The sequence below is a fragment of the Gymnodraco acuticeps genome, unplaced genomic scaffold (assembly GCF_902827175.1).
Source record: "Gymnodraco acuticeps unplaced genomic scaffold, fGymAcu1.1, whole genome shotgun sequence".
Lineage (NCBI taxonomy): Eukaryota > Metazoa > Chordata > Actinopteri > Perciformes > Bathydraconidae > Gymnodraco > Gymnodraco acuticeps.
The window spans coordinates 26,625-44,921 of record NW_022990751.1 but is presented as its reverse complement, the minus strand read 5'-3'; the positions used below and the strand labels follow the sequence as shown (position 1 = coordinate 44,921).

General features: G+C 38.5%; 1 protein-coding gene across 1 annotated transcript in view; it reads right to left on the bottom strand.

Moving 5' to 3' along the window:
* Positions 1 to 14,932, bottom strand: part of dnttip2 (deoxynucleotidyltransferase, terminal, interacting protein 2) — a 28,537-nt gene extending 13,605 nt beyond the window's left edge. The window contains exons 1-5 of the mRNA XM_034232234.1: positions 14,820 to 14,932; positions 5,634 to 6,333; positions 4,295 to 4,675; positions 3,567 to 4,215; positions 1,070 to 1,208 (exon numbers count right to left, since the gene is read on the bottom strand). Coding sequence (XP_034088125.1) covers positions 1,070 to 1,208; positions 3,567 to 4,215; positions 4,295 to 4,675; positions 5,634 to 6,333; positions 14,820 to 14,894 — 1,944 coding nt within the window. The 5' untranslated portion in view covers positions 14,895 to 14,932. The remainder of the gene's footprint in view (positions 1 to 1,069; positions 1,209 to 3,566; positions 4,216 to 4,294; positions 4,676 to 5,633; positions 6,334 to 14,819) is intronic.
* Positions 14,933 to 18,297: the final 3,365 nt, after the last annotated feature.

Below are 18,297 nucleotides of genomic sequence, written 5' to 3'. Positions count from 1 at the left end.
CTTCTTACATGTTGAACTCAAATACCTGTACTTTCTACTTCTTACATGTTGAACTCAAATACCTGTACTTTCTACTTCTTACATGTTGAACTCAAATACCTGTACTTTCTACTTCTTACATGTTGAACTCAAATACCTGTACTTTCTACTTCTTACATGTTGAACTCAAATACCTGTACTTTCTACTTCTTACATGTTGAACTCAAATACCTGTACTTTCTACTTCTTACATGTTGAACTCAAATACCTGTACTTTCTACTTCTTACATGTTGAACACAAATACCTGTACTTTTTTACTTCTTACATGTTTGAACTCAAATACCTGTACTTTCTACTTCTCTCATTTTCCAAACAGCTGGTTCCTTTAGTCTGAATGTGTGTTTGATGTGTGATCATTATTCTTTAGAGTCATTGCGTGCCTATTGATTTGAACACGATCCGTGTATCCATCATTTCCTGGTCTTCTCTAAAGAAGAGGGACCAATGGAAACGTTTGTCATGTTGCCGTTGTTCAGCATGGAAACATTCATTAGCTAACAATGACATTATTGTTCTATTAATATAAAGGGAGGTCAGGTACTCTTTAAAGCAGCTGCTAGTTATGGGTACTTTTTACTGAAGTACACTTCAAAGCCTCTTTACTTTGACTTGAGTAAAGAAGTTTAGTCAGTACTTCTACTTTTCACCAGAGTATTTCTAAACACGAGTATCTGTACTTCTACTCGAGTAAAGGATGTGTGTACTTCTACTTGAGTAAAGGATGTGTGTACTTCTACTTGAGTAAAGGATGTGTGTACTTCTACTTGAGTAAAGGATGTGTGTACTTCTACTTGAGTAAAGGATGTGTGTACTTCTACTTGAGTAAAGGATGTGTGTACTTTTGCCTTCTCTGCCTGTGGGACAACACACATTGAAACTCTGCAAACTATCTACACACTCAGATAAAAGACACAAAGAACTGATGAATAACTCTCGTGCGTCATTGGATTTACTCGTCCCTGCATATCTATGAAGTTTATTATTCCCTCTGCATCACATCAGCTTCAAAAGGAGGAAGAGCTTATTTACCTCATCTTGGATCTTCTTTTCCTTCAGTTTCTGCAGCGAACTGGAGACGTGTTTTGATTTGCCGCCATCAAAATTGATGTATAACCCCCCGAGCTCCTTCATCCTGATGCCAGGGTCAATGCGGCTGGACAACTCTTTCCTGGAACACATTGATGCACAGAGAAAAACTCAGGCACAAATATAACGATCATTTATAACAATAACGAGCGTGGCTGTACTTCCTAAATCTGCTCCGCTCTTAAAAAGTTTTTCTGTATATTTGAAAACAAGAAAAGATCGATACCAAAGTGTTGGAGCCAAGATGAGGAGTTTAATTGTGTATAATGTAGGGCTGCAACAAACGACTAATTTCATAGTCGATGAATCTATCGATTAATGAAACGATTAATCGACTATTCGGACTATTACTGTACGCCTTGCACAATTTCTCAAACGCTCTGATTTAGCCATCAACTTTTAGATTTAGCTTGAGGTGGTTTTAGGCATGTGGAAACTAGCAAGACAATAAAGATGAATACTTGATTCAAAAATACATATATTATTAAATTAACTAAACACATTTTGAACACAATTAACATTGCTTTTTATTTAAATTAGATAAATAATATTTCACATCAAAAGAAACAACAACGTTTTTAACAAATCGTATTAAATAATCTGATGACAGAACTGTGAACAGAATAGCTGAAACTTTAACAAAATAAATAACTCAGTTTCCTCTAATCATTAACCCATGTTTGTATGATGTAGTTAACTCCGTGTGTTGCTGCTAGCATACAGAACACCTGACATGGAAACGTTACTCGTGGACGGGGCTACAGAGCTGCTAGAGAGACAGTCGACCCCGGTGCATTCCTCCGTCTGGATGTGGAGCACTTTTGATAAATGTTTAGACAAATTGCTCGTGTTACCGCCCTCACATGATAAACTCTTATTGGACTTTTGGTAACGAGCATCGAAAGTTTAACCACCTCGGAGCGAGTTCTCTCCGCCATCTCCTCCGCGTGTGTGTCTACTGCCCCGCCCCCTCGCAAGCAGGCGGAGAGAGAGAGATCTCGACTGGATTGTAAAGATCGAAAATACTAAAAATAATCATAGAGGCATTTTGCAGTCTTGTTGCGTATTAGAAACGGAGTTGGCGACACTAAAACTGCAATATAATGTTTGTGTAGCAATAACACATACGACATATATTTTTTAGATGTCTCCAGTACCGATAAAAAGACCGATGACGTCGGAGCTTAACGGTACCACGGTCTTTAATAATTCAGCCCCCGGGGCCCGTTTAATACCGGGGCTCGGTACCCATCCCTACTGGAGACTGTTGTTGTTTATCAATTGCAGTTTAAATACCTCTCCCTTGTTGACAATCAGCTGGTTTATAAGCAGTCAGTGTTGTTGTCGTCTTTGCGTACATTCAAGATGTTTATTTGAGTTTTATCTCACGGTCTACCTGTATCTTTGTCATCTGGTGAGAACGGTTTCTTTGTCTGTGTGAGGTAGATGCAAGTAACTAAAGGAGACATTAAAAGTGACAAAACAAAGACATCCGTGAACTCTGAAGAGGGCAGGAAGGAGCAACTAGGAGGTTAGACAAAAGTATTAAAAGATGCACTATTACTTCTGGATTTGGTCTTTTTGTGGGATTTGTCTACGACTTTAGGATCCATCATTCTGGACGACTAGCTTTATTTAAGACTTTGATTTACTCAAAAAAAACGGAAACTTCAAGTGTTTTTTGTCCAGATCTGTGTCTGCACTAAAAGTAAAAATGGGCACAGAGACGGTAAACTGGAATTATTATACTGTCAGACAATTAGATATGACGTAACATCTGAAATGTGGACCCACGGCCCAATCAGAAACGTTGCTATCAGAAACAATGCCCGACTGTTTTGGACGTAATATGGTCTGTGTTTACATTAGCATCGCTAACACTCAGAGCTAACCTGTACTGGAGAGCATGTGTGTGAAGAAGCAGGAAGTAAAAAGGAACTCACCTTGTGGTATAACCGGCAAGAGAGAAAGCCTTTGAGCTCCAAACTGTTTCAGAGAGAATCCTTGATAATCCATGATATGGCGTTTCATCACGGCAGCATTTAGTTTAGACAGTAGCTGCCGGGTCCCGCATGAGCTCAGACCCCTCCTTTTCTATTTTAAAGCTTTATACCCAAATCAGCACTTTAGAAACAGGAAGTGAAATAGAGGGATATGAGGCGTGGCTAGAATGATCTGTTTGGTGTTTGGAGCAAAACACTTCATAGACATGTTTTTTATATATTTTGTATCAGACCTATGCTATTGCCTAAAAATAGCATGATAGGTGACCTTTAAATTGTTCTGTTTCTGGAAGCTTAGATTCAACATCATTTTTGTTGTTGTTGTTGTTGTGTTCCTTTACCTTTAATCTACCAGTATGTTTTGTGTACGTGTGTGTGTGTGTGTGTGTATTCCTAAGTGAATAAACATATCTCAGAGTGCCACCTCTCATACTTACAGGTGAGGGTTTCTACTGGAGAAGAGGATCTCTGTATCCATGTCATCTTCATCATCGTCTCCCTCCTCATCCACAAACTCCTCGTCCTCCTCGACTTCTCCCTCCTTCTTCGTCTTCTCCTCCTCCTCCTCCTCCTCCTCAGTGAGCTTCTCCTTGTAGTAAAGTTCATCCACTTCCTGTCCGGGCCGAGTGTCGATCATAAAGAGCCCGCCCACAGCTTCAGGTGTGACGGAGGGTCCTGCTTTCTTCTCCTCTTCCTCTTTAGAAACGTCCCTCTCCTCATCCTCCTCCTCCTCCTCCTGTTCTTCGTCCTCGCTGCTCTCCAACAGACTGATTACTTTAGTCTTCTTCACGAGGACATCTTTAGCTTCCTGCTCAGCGTCAGACTCCACGATGATGCTCGGCTGCAAAGAGCTCACGTCCATCTTTTCCACTTCCTCCTCCCTCTTCTTCTCGTCTGCACACGGCTCCTCCTGCTGGTGAACAACAGTCACTGCGGCCTCTTCAGGTTGTCTTTCTGATATCAGAGGAGACGTAACGGCGGAGTCATCGTCTGAAATGACCACGACTGCCTTGTCCTCGCTCAATGGGACATCAGTAATGCTCACACTTGCTTTTTCTCCTCCTACTGTTACATCTTCCTCAACTGCTTCACTTAATGTAATAAAAGCAGTGTCTTCACCTTCTACTCTCTTCTCTTCCTCCACCAGGCTCTTCTCTTCCTCCACCAGGCTCTTCTCTCCCCTCCAGAACGGTACAGTCCGCAGCGATCACGGTGTTTTCCAGAATAGAATAATTTAAAGAAACGTCGCCCCGCTCCATTTTCTCCAGGATGACGCTGCAGTCCTTGGCGGGGCTCCTGGTGGTTCTGCTGCTGAGCGTCCCTTTGCTCGGGGAGTGAATCTCCATCGGCTCAGAGTCCGAGGCGTTGGATCGGGTCTTTAATCGTCTGCGAGTCGGCATACTGGAAGTCGGTCCGGACTCGAAGCCGTCGGAGTCACATGACGGCGGCTCGCTGGCGTCTACAGCTCCTCTGGGGATCAGGCTCCGTCGAGATCGTGGAGACCTGGATACTTCTGAGGCTTCTTCCAGGTGGATGGGGATCGGACCTGCGACAGAAAAGAGTTTTACTTGTTTACTTACTTGAATAATATCACAATGTTTATCTCGATTTACTGGCTTTCACGTCTTTGCTAAGCTTGGTAAATCGTCTGTTTGCCAGCTCACAAAGGACCCCAACGTTAGGAATGTGTGGTAGGGTCTCCAGCAAATAGAAACTGCCGGATGCTAACCTGCAGATGATGGGCGGATTGCACAAGTTGCATTAAAGGTGGGGTAGGTAAGTTTGAGAAACCGGCTCCAGGTACACTTGTTATATTCCATGGAATGCTCTTAACATCCCGATAGCAATGAATATATTAAATGCTTTGACAATAAATACATTAAAACATTAAAACATGTCATCAGTGGAAGCCGTGGCGCTGTAAAAATCACGACCAATCATCTGAGCCGGCTAAAGTAACTGGATGGCCTACCTGCCTGTCAGCCTTCCATCTGGGCACAAACTCATCTCGTGCCCTCATTGGTCATGTGCGCGTTCGTGTGTGTTGGAGGAGGGGCTCTGTGAGGAAGTCTGAAGGAAGTGGCAGATTTGTTCCGGTTGTGTATTTTCAAATTCTAGCGCACTCGAGCTGCTTTCTCCAAAAGTACCTACCCCACCTTTAATGAGTATATGCAGACAATAGTTAAAACATGTCTTCACCTGGTTACTGCTGACAGTTATGGAGTGTTTTTGGAGGTTATTGAGGATGTTGAATCCATTTCTGACATTTTCTGATTTCTACTTCTAGATTTAAAGGTTTTAGGGAACTCAAAACTACCATTTATTTTATCCTAAAATCTCAGAAATGGATTCATATTGATACAACGTCTCTGCGTCTTTCGCTCTGAAGACATTTTGCTGTCTGACTGGACTTTCTTGCAAGAAATAAAGTACTACAAAGACAGCTGAATGGTTTGATTCTTAATCCACACATTTGATAAACTAAACCCCTCCCCCCCACAGACCTGTTTGCCTCCTGATCCTTGTGCTCCTGCGGGTGGATCTCGCTGCCGAGGCGCTCGACAAACAGCTGTCTGCGTCTGATATCTCCGAGTCCTCCGGCGGTTTTGTTGCGGAGGATCTGGTGCGAGCAGGTTTCCTCTGACTCCTGGTGACTCTCGTGGACTCGGACACCACGGAGCTGCTCGACTCATTCCCTAAATCGGGGTCTCCTTCTTCCGCCTCGATAGGAGCAGTGCGAGAGCTCGGAGGCACGGCTTTCATCCTGGTGCTGCGGCGAGACCCTGAAACTGCAGAGGAGCATGACTCCACCTCAGAGATCTCCCCCTGGCTGAGGGTTTGCTTCTTCCTCCCCCGGGTACGGGTCATCGGTATTTCCATGGAGACCGCAGAGCAGCACGACTCTGCGTCCGAAGTGTCGGCCTCATGCACGGATCCTGCGGGCGTGCACGGCTGCTCAGGGCTGTGCAGTCTGGAGGCTCTGGTGCATCTCTTCAGGGAGGGAGTGGGGGAGGAGGGGAGGGGGGAGGAAGTTAGGGGGGAGGAGGGGCGGGGGGAGGAGGGTAGGGTGAAGGAAGTTAGGGGGGAGGAGGGTAGGGGGGAGGAAGTTAGACTGGTTTCCTGCTGAGCTCCATGCTGGGTCGGGCTCTCGGCTGCTGGTTTAACGGTGACTCTGCTCCTGGTTCTTCGAGTGGAAGGAGTTTCCTGTGAGAAAGATATGAGAAACTGTTATTAATAAAGACCAGAGATGGCAAAGTACACACATCCTTTACTCAAGTAGAAGTACAGATACTCGTGTTTAAAAGTACTCTGGTAAAAGTAGAAGTACTGACTAAACTTCTTTACTCAAGTGAAAGTAAAGAGGCTTTGAAATGTACTTCAGTAAAAAGTACCCATAACTAGCAGCTGTTTTAAAGAGTACCTGACCTCCCTTTATATTAATAGAACAATAATGTCATTGTTAGCTAATGAATGTTTCCATGCTGAACAACGGCAACATGACAACATTTCCATTGGTCCCTCTTCTTTAGAGAAGACCAGGAAATGATGGATACACGGATCGTGTTCAAATCAATAGGCACGCAATGACTCTAAAGAATAATGATCACGCACCAAACACACATTCAGACTAAAGGAACCAGCTGTTTGGAAAATGAGAGAAGTAGAAAGTACAGGTATTTGTGTTCAACATGTAAGAAGTAGAAAGTACAGGTATTTGAGTTCAACATGTAAGAAGTAGAAAGTACAGGTATTTGAGTTCAACATGTAAGAAGTAGAAAGTACAAGTATTTGAGTTCAACATGTAAGAAGTAGAAAGTACAGGTATTTGAGTTCAACATGTAAGAAGTAGAAAGTACAGGTATTTGAGTTCAACATGTAAGAAGTAGAAAGTACAAGTATTTGAGTTCAACATGTAAGAAGTAGAAAGTACAGGTATTTGAGTTCAACATGTAAGAAGTAGAAAGTACAGGTATTTGGGTTCAACATGTAAGAAGTAGAAAGTACAGGTATTTGAGTTCAACATGTAAGAAGTATAAAGTACAGGTATTTGAGTTCAACATGTAAGAAGTAGAAAGTACAGGTATTTGAGTTCAACATGTAAGAAGTAGAAAGTACAGGTATTTGTGTTCAACATGTAAGAAGTAGAAAGTACAGGTATTTGAGTTCAACATGTAAGAAGTAGAAAGTACAGGTATTTGAGTTCAACATGTAAGAAGTAGAAAGTACAGGTATTTGTGTTCAACATGTAAGAAGTAGAAAGTACAGGTATTTGAGTTCAACATGTAAGAAGTAGAAAGTACAGGTATTTGAGTTCAACATGTAAGAAGTAGAAAGTACAAGTATTTGAGTTCAACATGTAAGAAGTAGAAAGTACAAGTATTTGAGTTCAACATGTAAGAAGTAGAAAGTACAGGTATTTGTGTTCAACATGTAAGAAGTAGAAAGTACAGGTATTTGAGTTCAACATGTAAGAAGTAGAAAGTACAGGTATTTGAGTTCAACATGTGAGAAGTAGAAAGTACAGGTATTTGAGTTCAACATGTAAGAAGTAGAAAGTACAGGTATTTGAGTTCAACATGTAAGAAGTAGAAAGTACAGGTATTTGAGTTCAACATGTAAGAAGTAGAAAGTACAGGTATTTGTGTTCAACATGTAAGAAGTAGAAAGTACAGGTATTTGAGTTCAACATGTAAGAAGTAGAAAGTACAGGTATTTGAGTTCAACATGTAAGAAGTAGAAAGTACAAGTATTTGAGTTCAACATGTAAGAAGTAGAAAGTACAAGTATTTGAGTTCAACATGTAAGAAGTAGAAAGTACAGGTATTTGTGTTCAACATGTAAGAAGTAGAAAGTACAGGTATTTGAGTTCAACATGTAAGAAGTAGAAAGTACAGGTATTTGAGTTCAACATGTGAGAAGTAGAAAGTACAGGTATTTGAGTTCAACATGTAAGAAGTAGAAAGTACAGGTATTTGAGTTCAACATGTAAGAAGTAGAAAGTACAGGTATTTGTGTTCAACATGTAAGAAGTAGAAGTACAGGTATTTAGTTCAACATGTAAGTAGGTATTTCAACATGTAAGAAGTAGAAAGTACAGGTATTTGAGTTCAACATGTAAGAAGTAGAAAGTACAGGTATTTGAGTTCAACATGTAAGAAGTAGAAAGTACAGGTATTTGGGTTCAACATGTAAGAAGTAGAAAGTACAGGTATTTGGGTTCAACATGTAAGAAGTAGAAAGTACAAGTATTTGAGTTCAACATGTAAGAAGTAGAAAGTACAGGTATTTGTGTTCAACATGTAAGAAGTAGAAAGTACAGGTATTTGAGTTCAACATGTAAGAAGTAGAAAGTACAGGTATTTGAGTTCAACATGTGAGAAGTAGAAAGTACAGGTATTTGAGTTCAACATGTAAGAAGTAGAAAGTACAGGTATTTGTGTTCAACATGTAAGAAGTAGAAAGTACAGGTATTTGAGTTCAACATGTAAGAAGTAGAAAGTACAGGTATTTGAGTTCAACATGTAAGAAGTAGAAAGTACAGGTATTTGAGTTCAACATGTAAGAAGTAGAAAGTACAGGTATTTGGGTTCAACATGTAAGAAGTAGAAAGTACAGGTATTTGGGTTCAACATGTAAGAAGTAGAAAGTACAAGTATTTGAGTTCAACATGTAAGAAGTAGAAAGTACAGGTATTTGAGTTCAACATGTAAGAAGTAGAAAGTACAAGTATTTGAGTTCAACATGTAAGAAGTAGAAAGTACAGGTATTTGGGTTCAACATGTAAGAAGTAGAAAGTACAGGTATTTGTGTTCAACATGTAAGAAGTAGAAAGTACAGGTATTTGAGTTCAACATGTTAGAAGTAGAAAGTACAGGTATTTGAGTTCAACATGTGAGAAGTAGAAAGTACAGGTATTTGTGTTCAACATGTGAGAAGTAGAAAGTACAGGTATTTGTGTTCAACATGTAAGAAGTAGAAAGTACAGGTATTTGTGTTCAACATGTAAGAAGTAGAAAGTACAGGTATTTGAGTTCAACATGTAAGAAGTAGAAAGTACAGGTATTTGAGTTCAACATGTAAGAAGTAGAAAGTACAGGTATTTGGGTTCAACATGTAAGAAGTAGAAAGTACAAGTATTTGAGTTCAACATGTAAGAAGTAGAAAGTACAGGTATTTGGGTTCAACATGAGAGAAGTAGAAAGTACAGGTATTTGAGTTCAACATGTAAGAAGTAGAAAGTACAGGTATTTGAGTTCAACATGTAAGAAGTAGAAAGTACAAGTATTTGAGTTCAACATGTAAGAAGTAGAAAGTACAGGTATTTGGGTTCAACATGTAAGAAGTAGAAAGTACAGGTATTTGTGTTCAACATGTAAGAAGTAGAAAGTACAGGTATTTGAGTTCAACATGTTAGAAGTAGAAAGTACAGGTATTTGAGTTCAACATGTAAGAAGTAGAAAGTACAGGTATTTGGGTTCAACATGTAAGAAGTAGAAAGTACAGGTATTTGTGTTCAACATGTAAGAAGTAGAAAGTACAGGTATTTGAGTTCAACATGTAAGAAGTAGAAAGTACAGGTATTTGAGTTCAACATGTTAGAAGTAGAAAGTACAGGTATTTGAGTTCAACATGTGAGAAGTAGAAAGTACAGGTATTTGAGTTCAACATGTGAGAAGTAGAAAGTACAGGTATTTGAGTTCAACATGTAAGAAGTAGAAAGTACAGGTATTTGAGTTCAACATGTGAGAAGTAGAAAGTTCAGGTATTTGAGTTCAACATGTAAGAAGTAGAAAGTACAGGTATTTGTGTTCAACATGTGAGAAGTAGAAAGTACAGGTATTTGAGTTCAACATGTAAGAAGTAGAAAGTACAGGTATTTGTGTTCAACATGTAAGAAGTAGAAAGTACAGGTATTTGTGTTCAACATGAGAGAAGTAGAAAGTACAGGTATTTGTGTTCAACATGAGAGAAGTAGAAAGTACAGGTATTTGTGTTCAACATGTAAGAAGTAGAAAGTACAGGTATTTGTGTTCATCATGTAAGAAGTAGAAAGTACAGGTATTTGAGTTCAACATGTAAGAAGTAGAAAGTACAGGTATTTGTGTTCAACATGTAAGAAGTAGAAAGTACAGGTATTTGTGTTCATCATGTAAGAAGTAGAAAGTACAGGTATTTGTGTTCAACATGTGAGAAGTAGAAAGTACAGGTATTTGAGTTCAACATGTAAGAAGTAGAAAGTACAGGTATTTGAGTTCAACATGTGAGAAGTAGAAAGTACAGGTATTTGAGTTCAACATGAGAGAAGTAGAAAGTACAGGTATTTGTGTTCAACATGTGAGAAGTAGAAAGTACAGGTATTTGTGTTCAACATGTGAGAAGTAGGAAGTACAGGTATTTGAGTTCAACATGTAAGAAGTAGAAAGTACAGGTATTTGTGTTCAACATGTAAGAAGTAGAAAGTACAGGTATTTGTGTTCAACATGTGAGAAGTAGAAAGTACAGGTATTTGAGTTCAACATGTAAGAAGTAGAAAGTACAGGTATTTGAGTTCAACATGAGAGAAGTAGAAAGTACAGGTATTTGAGTTCAACATGTAAGAAGTAGAAAGTTCAGGTATTTGAGTTCAACATGTAAGAAGTAGAAAGTACAGGTATTTGAGTTCAACATGAGAGAAGTAGAAAGTACAGGTATTTGTGTCCAACATGTGAGAAGTAGAAAGTACAGGTATTTGAGTTCAACATGTAAGAAGTAGAAAGTACAGGTATTTGAGTTCAACATGTAAGAAGTAGAAAGTACAGGTATTTGAGTTCAACATGTAAGAAGTAGAAAGTTCAGGTATTTGAGTTCAACATGTAAGAAGTAGAAAGTACAGGTATTTCAGTTCAACATGAGAGAAGTAGAAAGTACAGGTATTTGAGTTCAACATGAGAGAAGTAGAAAGTACAGGTATTTGTGTCCAACATGTGAGAAGTAGAAAGTACAGGTATTTGAGTTCAACATGTAAGAAGTAGAAAGTACAGGTATTTGAGTTCAACATGTAAGAAGTAGAAAGTACAGGTATTTGAGTTCAACATGTAAGAAGTAGAAAGTTCAGGTATTTGAGTTCAACATGTAAGAAGTAGAAAGTACAGGTATTTGTGTTCAACATGTAAGAAGTAGAAAGTACAGGTATTTGTGTTCTAAATGTAAGAAGTCAAAGTAAAAAGTCGTTAGAAAAATAAGTAGTGGAGTACTGATACCAGAAAAATGTACTCAAGTACATTAACAATGTATTTGTACTCCTACTTCCCACCTCTGATAAAAACGGCTCAACAGTTAGGGACACTAAAATGTTTCCTTATCACTAATCCCTCTTTCCTCTTATTGAGGACACTAACATTTAGGCTCTAGCTCCTCTCAGCTGTTGGAGAATAACTCCTTTAAATCTCTACTTACATTTTGAATGCTTTAATGTCATCCTGATTTTTAACTGATCACATGTATCAATAATAGGCTTTTTTCATTTTGACTTGTACTCAAGAAATGTTAAAACACATCTCTGGTTTAACGGTGTTACACATTGCAGTGTTTCCCCTAGGTGTACTGCCTTGGCAGGGTGCTGCTCGGGTACCCCCTCTCTCTGGAGCAGAGAGGAGCTGAGGATTATTGTTATTGTAAGATATCGTACAGTAACAACGTATTTGTACATTAAAAAGTAATACAGTACAGTGTTACACTGTACTGTATTACTTTTATTCAAACTGTATTCCCTTGTCATCATGTAGCCTCCACTTCTTCCTTTCATTGATACATTTAAATCACCTGACTACAGCGTATAACATACCTGCTGCAACCCTGTGCTGCTGCTCTCTGCCTCATCCTCTATCGCTGGAGGCAGCTCCGCCTCATCTGATCTCTGATATGAAAGCAATCGTGTTATGATCATATTGAGCTATTGGTGTGAGTCTAACATTAAACAAGCAGTCTGCTTGTCACACATTGCTGACGATACATTTTAAGAGGCAATTTGTTGAGTCACTGCCGCTAAATGCCGTTAGCATCAAGCTAGCAAATCCTGCAGCGCCCGCCAAGACAATGGTAGGGGAAACACTGCATTATTTAATTGCATTACCTTGACATAACATTTTAATATCCACTATTCATTATGAGTAGGGATGTATCGATATATCGAATATCGCGGTAAATAAATGTCTCAATACCGTCGTGAGACTGACAGAATCTACCGCGATAAAATATATTCATTATTATTTCCTTACATGACTCTTTTCAGCAATCAGTTTCATTATAAAGGGGGCGTGTGGTACAGTGGGTTGAGCGATGGTGTTCGGATCAGGGGAGCACAGGTTCAAACCCCACTGCAGTCAGCATGTCGTTGTGTCCCTGAGACTCTTCACCCCAAAGTGCTCCTGTGGGGATTGTCCACAGTATTGAGTATGTAAGTCGCTTTGGATAAAAGCGTCTAACAAGTGGCACGTAATAAATGTGGACGTGCTCATATTCCTAAAAGATAACCTTGGTGACGCTGAGTGAGTGAGTGAGTGAGTGAGTGAGTGAGTGAGTGAGTGAGTTAGAGTTGAGTTACTTGAAAAACTAAAGTGAAACTTGATGTATTCTATTGCAGGGTCTGATTATTATATTGTTGACACTTTAAAATACTACTATCTACTAAAATGCTGCACAAGTCAGATTTATTATTTAATAAAGAAAAAAAATTCAAGTAAAATATATCGCGATATTATCGTAGCGTGAGTTTTTGGTATCGTTACATCCCTAGTTATGAGTACAAATGGTCAAATCTATTAAATGTGTGGAGGGAAACCTTAGAGAGGCGAAGTCCCTCCCTTTCCTCCATGGGACCTTATTTCAGAAAAAGTATGTATTGAAGTCAATGGAGAGAGAAAGATTATCTTTCCATCCCGTTTGAATTGTGCCACGAATTACACACATGATGTTTGTCAATTTAAAAGATCATTTTGCAAGTCAAAAAAATAAAAATGTGTGAAGTAACACTTTGTTTTGTGTGAAACGCTCAATGAACTGCATCTCCCGTCTCGCACCACACACCCAGACGGCCGTCACGTTGGAACATTTCACTTCTTTCTCTCAGAACGAGGTGGAAAGTATTAAAAGAGGTGAAAATCACTCCAAGTCTGGGCACGTTGAGAGCTGTGCACACACACAAGGGGAGTGAGTCGGTTCCTAAGAGCCAGCATGCGGGACCGGGACTCTGGGATCTGTAGTCTTTCTAGTTGCGTATTTTTCATAGTCTTTTATTTCAACAGTTTTACGACAAAATGTGACTTTTTTTACACGGAAATTCTTTTTTAAGATTGACAAACAAACATCATTCGTGGCACAATTCAAACGAGATGGAAAGATAATCTCTCTCTCTCCATTGACTTCAATGCATGCTTTTTCAGAAATAAGGTCCCATGGGGCGGAAGTAGACGGGCGGGACTTCACCTCTCTATAGGAACAATTCAAACATATAGGATAAATATATCCTGTTTTTAGCTTTTAGTTGTTAAATGTAAATGCCTTTGTGAATCTAAAAAAACTCAAACACATTTGTACAAGTTAGCCTTTTAGGAAGCTACCTCTCACCTATCCTCCTTTTAATGCACCTTTAATCTAAATGTATGTTTGCTATGTCTATTCTATGGTTTGTTTTACTTTGTGATGTGTTTCCTGTGAGTATTTTAGGAGATGTTTACTGAGAACAACATTGGACTGCAATTATTGTATGAAAGGTGTTATATAAGAAAATTCATGTACAAATTCATGTGTCGCCTAGTAGACTCGGACAATTATGTTATTTCGATTTGAATTAACCCTGTGAAGAGTTCTACCCGGTTCTCTTCCATGATTTGGAGACCTTGGAGCAGCAGCCTCTCCAGACAGTGAGCATGTGTGGCTCGCTTTAGCTTTTTATCTTATTTATTGATGTGTGTTTTGTCTTTTTGTGTGATATGGACCTTGAGTCTGGAATAAAGATTGGATGGATATAAATAAAGATTATTATTTATTACAAAGTAGTGCAGCTCTAAACAGAGGTAGAAGAAGAAATGACTTTGGTTACACAGTCAACACTAACTCCATGTTGTTGTTTTAACAGCACTTGTTGACAATAAGACACTTACACATTAATGCATAAGTCAATAAGTAATCTAGTAGTTGTTTAGTGAACTGTGTAATATAGACCTGGCTGATAAATCCTAAGAACTGTTACAGGATTTGTATTTTGAAAATATTTTTTTACTTTTATTTGTGTATTATATTTGTTATGATATCATAACTTAGTACTTGTTGTAACATATGTAACATTAAGCTGTCTGTGGCTCTCCTGCTGTAACGGTGCAAATGAAGACTGATAAAGGGATTCTGATTTATCTGACTGTAGCTTTCTGCACAATTCGGAATATCTTTTTTTAATTTAATTATAAACAAAAGACCACACGTGTCATTAAACGCTGTGTGAACAGGACCGTGTTATTTGTAACATGTGTTGTGCTTTCACCACATTTGTCAAAACATTAACAAACTCTGAAGTAAAGACGGTCCACGTGAACTCCGAGCTGCTGCGGCACGAGCTAACTGGCACGTGCAGGGGCTCCTCCGCCTCCGTTATGACACCTTTAAACACTCTCTGAACATTCACAGGTTAAATAACATCTCTGTTTGTCACGAACCTGGACTTCAGAGGACTGCTCCGGGTTGCTTTTATTCGGTGAGGACACGCGTACTCCTCTCCTGGTGGCCACCATCTTGCATGCTGTTGGCTTCTCTATCACTTCCGGTTTGAAGACCGAAGTAATCAATGAAGGGAAATAAGATACAGGCGGAGCAAACGATCGCAGAGTGGATGTGATGGAAATTATTTGTTGGGATATCAAGACACTGGATTACAAGTATTTTTGCATCGGCCGATACTGAATAGTTTCTGGCCAAACCTATTTGTTTTTATTATTTAAAATATGAACGAGTGTTATCTTGGTTGAGTTCCTTTCTGTACATGTACTTACTTATAAGCACTTGTGGGAGAAATACGTCAGATCTTGTACTTGAGTAAAAGTAGAAGTACTCTGATCTTGTACTTGTAGTAAAAGTAGAAGTACTCAGATCTTGTACTTGAGTAAAAGTAGAAGTACTCAGATCTATTTCAGTAAAAGTAGAAGCACTCAGATATTGAGTAAAAGTAGAAGCACTCAGATCTTGAGTAAAAGTAGAAGGACTCGGATATTGAGTAAAAGTAGAAGCACTCAGATATTGAGTAAAAGTAGAAGCACTCGGATATTGACTAAAAGTAGAAGTAGGCCTACTCAGATCTCGAACTTGAGTAAAAGTAGAAGTACTCTAATCTTGTACTTGTAGTAAAAGTAGAAGTACTCAGATCTTGTATTTCAGTAAAAGTAGAAGCACTCAGATATTGAGTAAAAGTAGAAGTACTCGGATATTGAGTAAAAGTAGAAATACTCGGATATTGAGTAAAAGTTGAAGTACTCAGATCTCGTACTTGAGTAAAAGTAGAAGTACTCAGATCTTGTACTTTAGTAAAAGTAGAAATACTCAGATCTTGTACTTGAGTAAAAGTAGAAATACTCAGATCTTGTACTTTAGTAAAAGTAGAAATACTCAGATCTTGTACTTGAGTAAAAGTAGAAAACATTTGGACTACCTATGTTGTAAATGTATTATCTTTTCGATTTACACACGGCATCTATTGCACGTCTGTCCGTCCTGGGAGAGGGATCCCTCCTCTGTTGCTCTCCCTGAGGTTTCTCCCATGTTCCCTTTAAACTGTGGGTTTTCTCTGGAAGTTTTTCCTTGTACGATGTGAGGGTCTAAGGACAGAGGGTCTAAGGACAGAGGGTCTGAGGACAGAGGGTGTCGTATTGTCATACTGATATTCTGTACACACTGTGAAGACCACTGAGACAAATGTAACATTTGTGATATTGGGCTATATGAATAAACATTGATTGATAGAAGTACTCATATCTTGTACTTGAGTAAAAGTAGAAGTACTCAGATCTTGTGCTTGAGTAAAAGTAGAAGTACTCAGATCTTGTACTTGAGTGAAAGTATAAGTACTCAGATCTTGTACTTGAGTAAAAGTATAAGTACTCAGACCTTGTACTTGAGTAAAAGTATAAGTACTCAGATCTTGTACTTGAGTTAAAGTATAAGTACTCAGATATTGTACTTGAGTAAAGGTAGAAGTACTCAGATCTTGTACTTGAGTAAAGTAAAAGTACCAGAGTGTAGGAATACTCTGTTACAGTGAAAGTCCTGCATTCAAAAATGTTCCTCAAGTGAAAGTAGAAAAGTATTCTCATCAAAATATAGTGAAAGTAGCGACAGTAAAAGTAGTCGTTGTGCAGATTGATCCATTTCAGAATAATATATATGATATGTTTTATAATGATTGATCATCAAAGTGTTCTCAAAGCTGGTAAAGGTGCAGCTAGTTTGAATGACTTAGTATTCTGCAGGGTAGCTGGTGGATTTACTCCAGGTGGAACTAAAGTCTGATTCAACACTTGATTAGATTTCACATCATTCCTCCACATCTGTGAAGTAACTAAAGGTATTAAATACATGTAGTGGAGTAGAAGTACACCATTTACCTCTGAACTGTAGTGGGGTAGAAGTACACAGTAGCATACAATTGAAGTACTCAAGTAAAGTACATGTATCTCCAAACAATATGCAGTGGTACAACTAAATCTTGAGCGCAGGTGTTGACAGAACAAACAACAGTTTTAAAATTGTATTAAAGCCAAATCATGATACAGATACGACACCATTGTTTTATGTTTACAGTACAACAGATAACTTTCCTTCATGAGATTGACTGGAACTCGTCTGGAAAAACAAGCATCATGATTCTTAAATAAAAACTCCTCCTCCTCCTCACAGTTAACACGTTGTAACTTCTCGGCGCAGAGCTTCCAGTGCTTTAACAACAATGCATGAAGAAGCCGAAAGCCTGCTTTGCATATGAATCTCCCCAAAAATATTGCTGTACTCTCAATCCTCAAAGTAATCTCGAGCAAAGAGCGGGTAAACATTTCAATGCATCGTCAATAACACACACGGTTAGAAAAAAATGCATGATAAAATAATAGACGCACATAATTGTCTGCTTCACCAAGTCAATCATAAAATAAACACTTCATTTGTAATTTGATTTGCACGTCATTTCTCTCTATTGAAGAACGCATATGGGTCATTCTACAGAAAAGGTGGAAGTGCTGTCACTTACTTTTGCAGACACCAAAATACATGACGTTGACCTAATACTCACATTCATTATATATGTTGAATAAATAGAGATTGTCTTTGCTATGGTACGAAATAAAAAATGGTTTTATACGTAAATTGCAATTTATTTAAAATGCCAAGTTATATCATACATGGAAGTGGAGCCTATAGTTTTAATTTAAAAGATAAATTAATCTAATTTATATTTACATAACATTACAAGCATTAAATATAACACCAAAAAAACCCCCGCAAATTATTATTAATATCAAATAAATGTCAGTCACCCAAAATTACGTCATTGGTGTTACTGCTACACAAAACGCTTTTATTTTGAAATGATGTACTGTCTCTGAAGTGCCTCCTGTACCAAGAGATCATTTGAGGCAGTGGACAAAGACATAAGGAAAGTCAGATACTTCTTACTTTGTTTGTTAAAGGTGTCATTTTACATGCGTCTTTCAAGCCTGTCATTAGTGTTACTCATTGCATAGCCCTAGGGGTGAACATTGGAATGGGAAAATGTATTGAAGAGTTAAACGATTTTGATATTGACTGAAGCCACATTTGGTCTGACACATAGGCAGCCATTTTGTTAAAATGGTAGTGTTTTCTCCAAATTGTCACTGGTGTTACTCTTCTTCCTGGTAACACGTAACATTCCTATACAAATAAGCTTTGTATAAAGTATACAAATACTTTAAGCTCTACTTATTGTGGATTCATCAAGTTAAGAGTTAGTTATTGCTATTTAACAGGTTTTAGAAGGAATATATTTCAGCAGATTTGTATCACCCAGATTCCACCTTTTCTGTAGAATGACCCATATGTTGTTAAAGCAGGAATTAAATGTCCTATAGAGCGCCACATTGACGCGTCCTAAAACCCGGTATACTCCCTCCG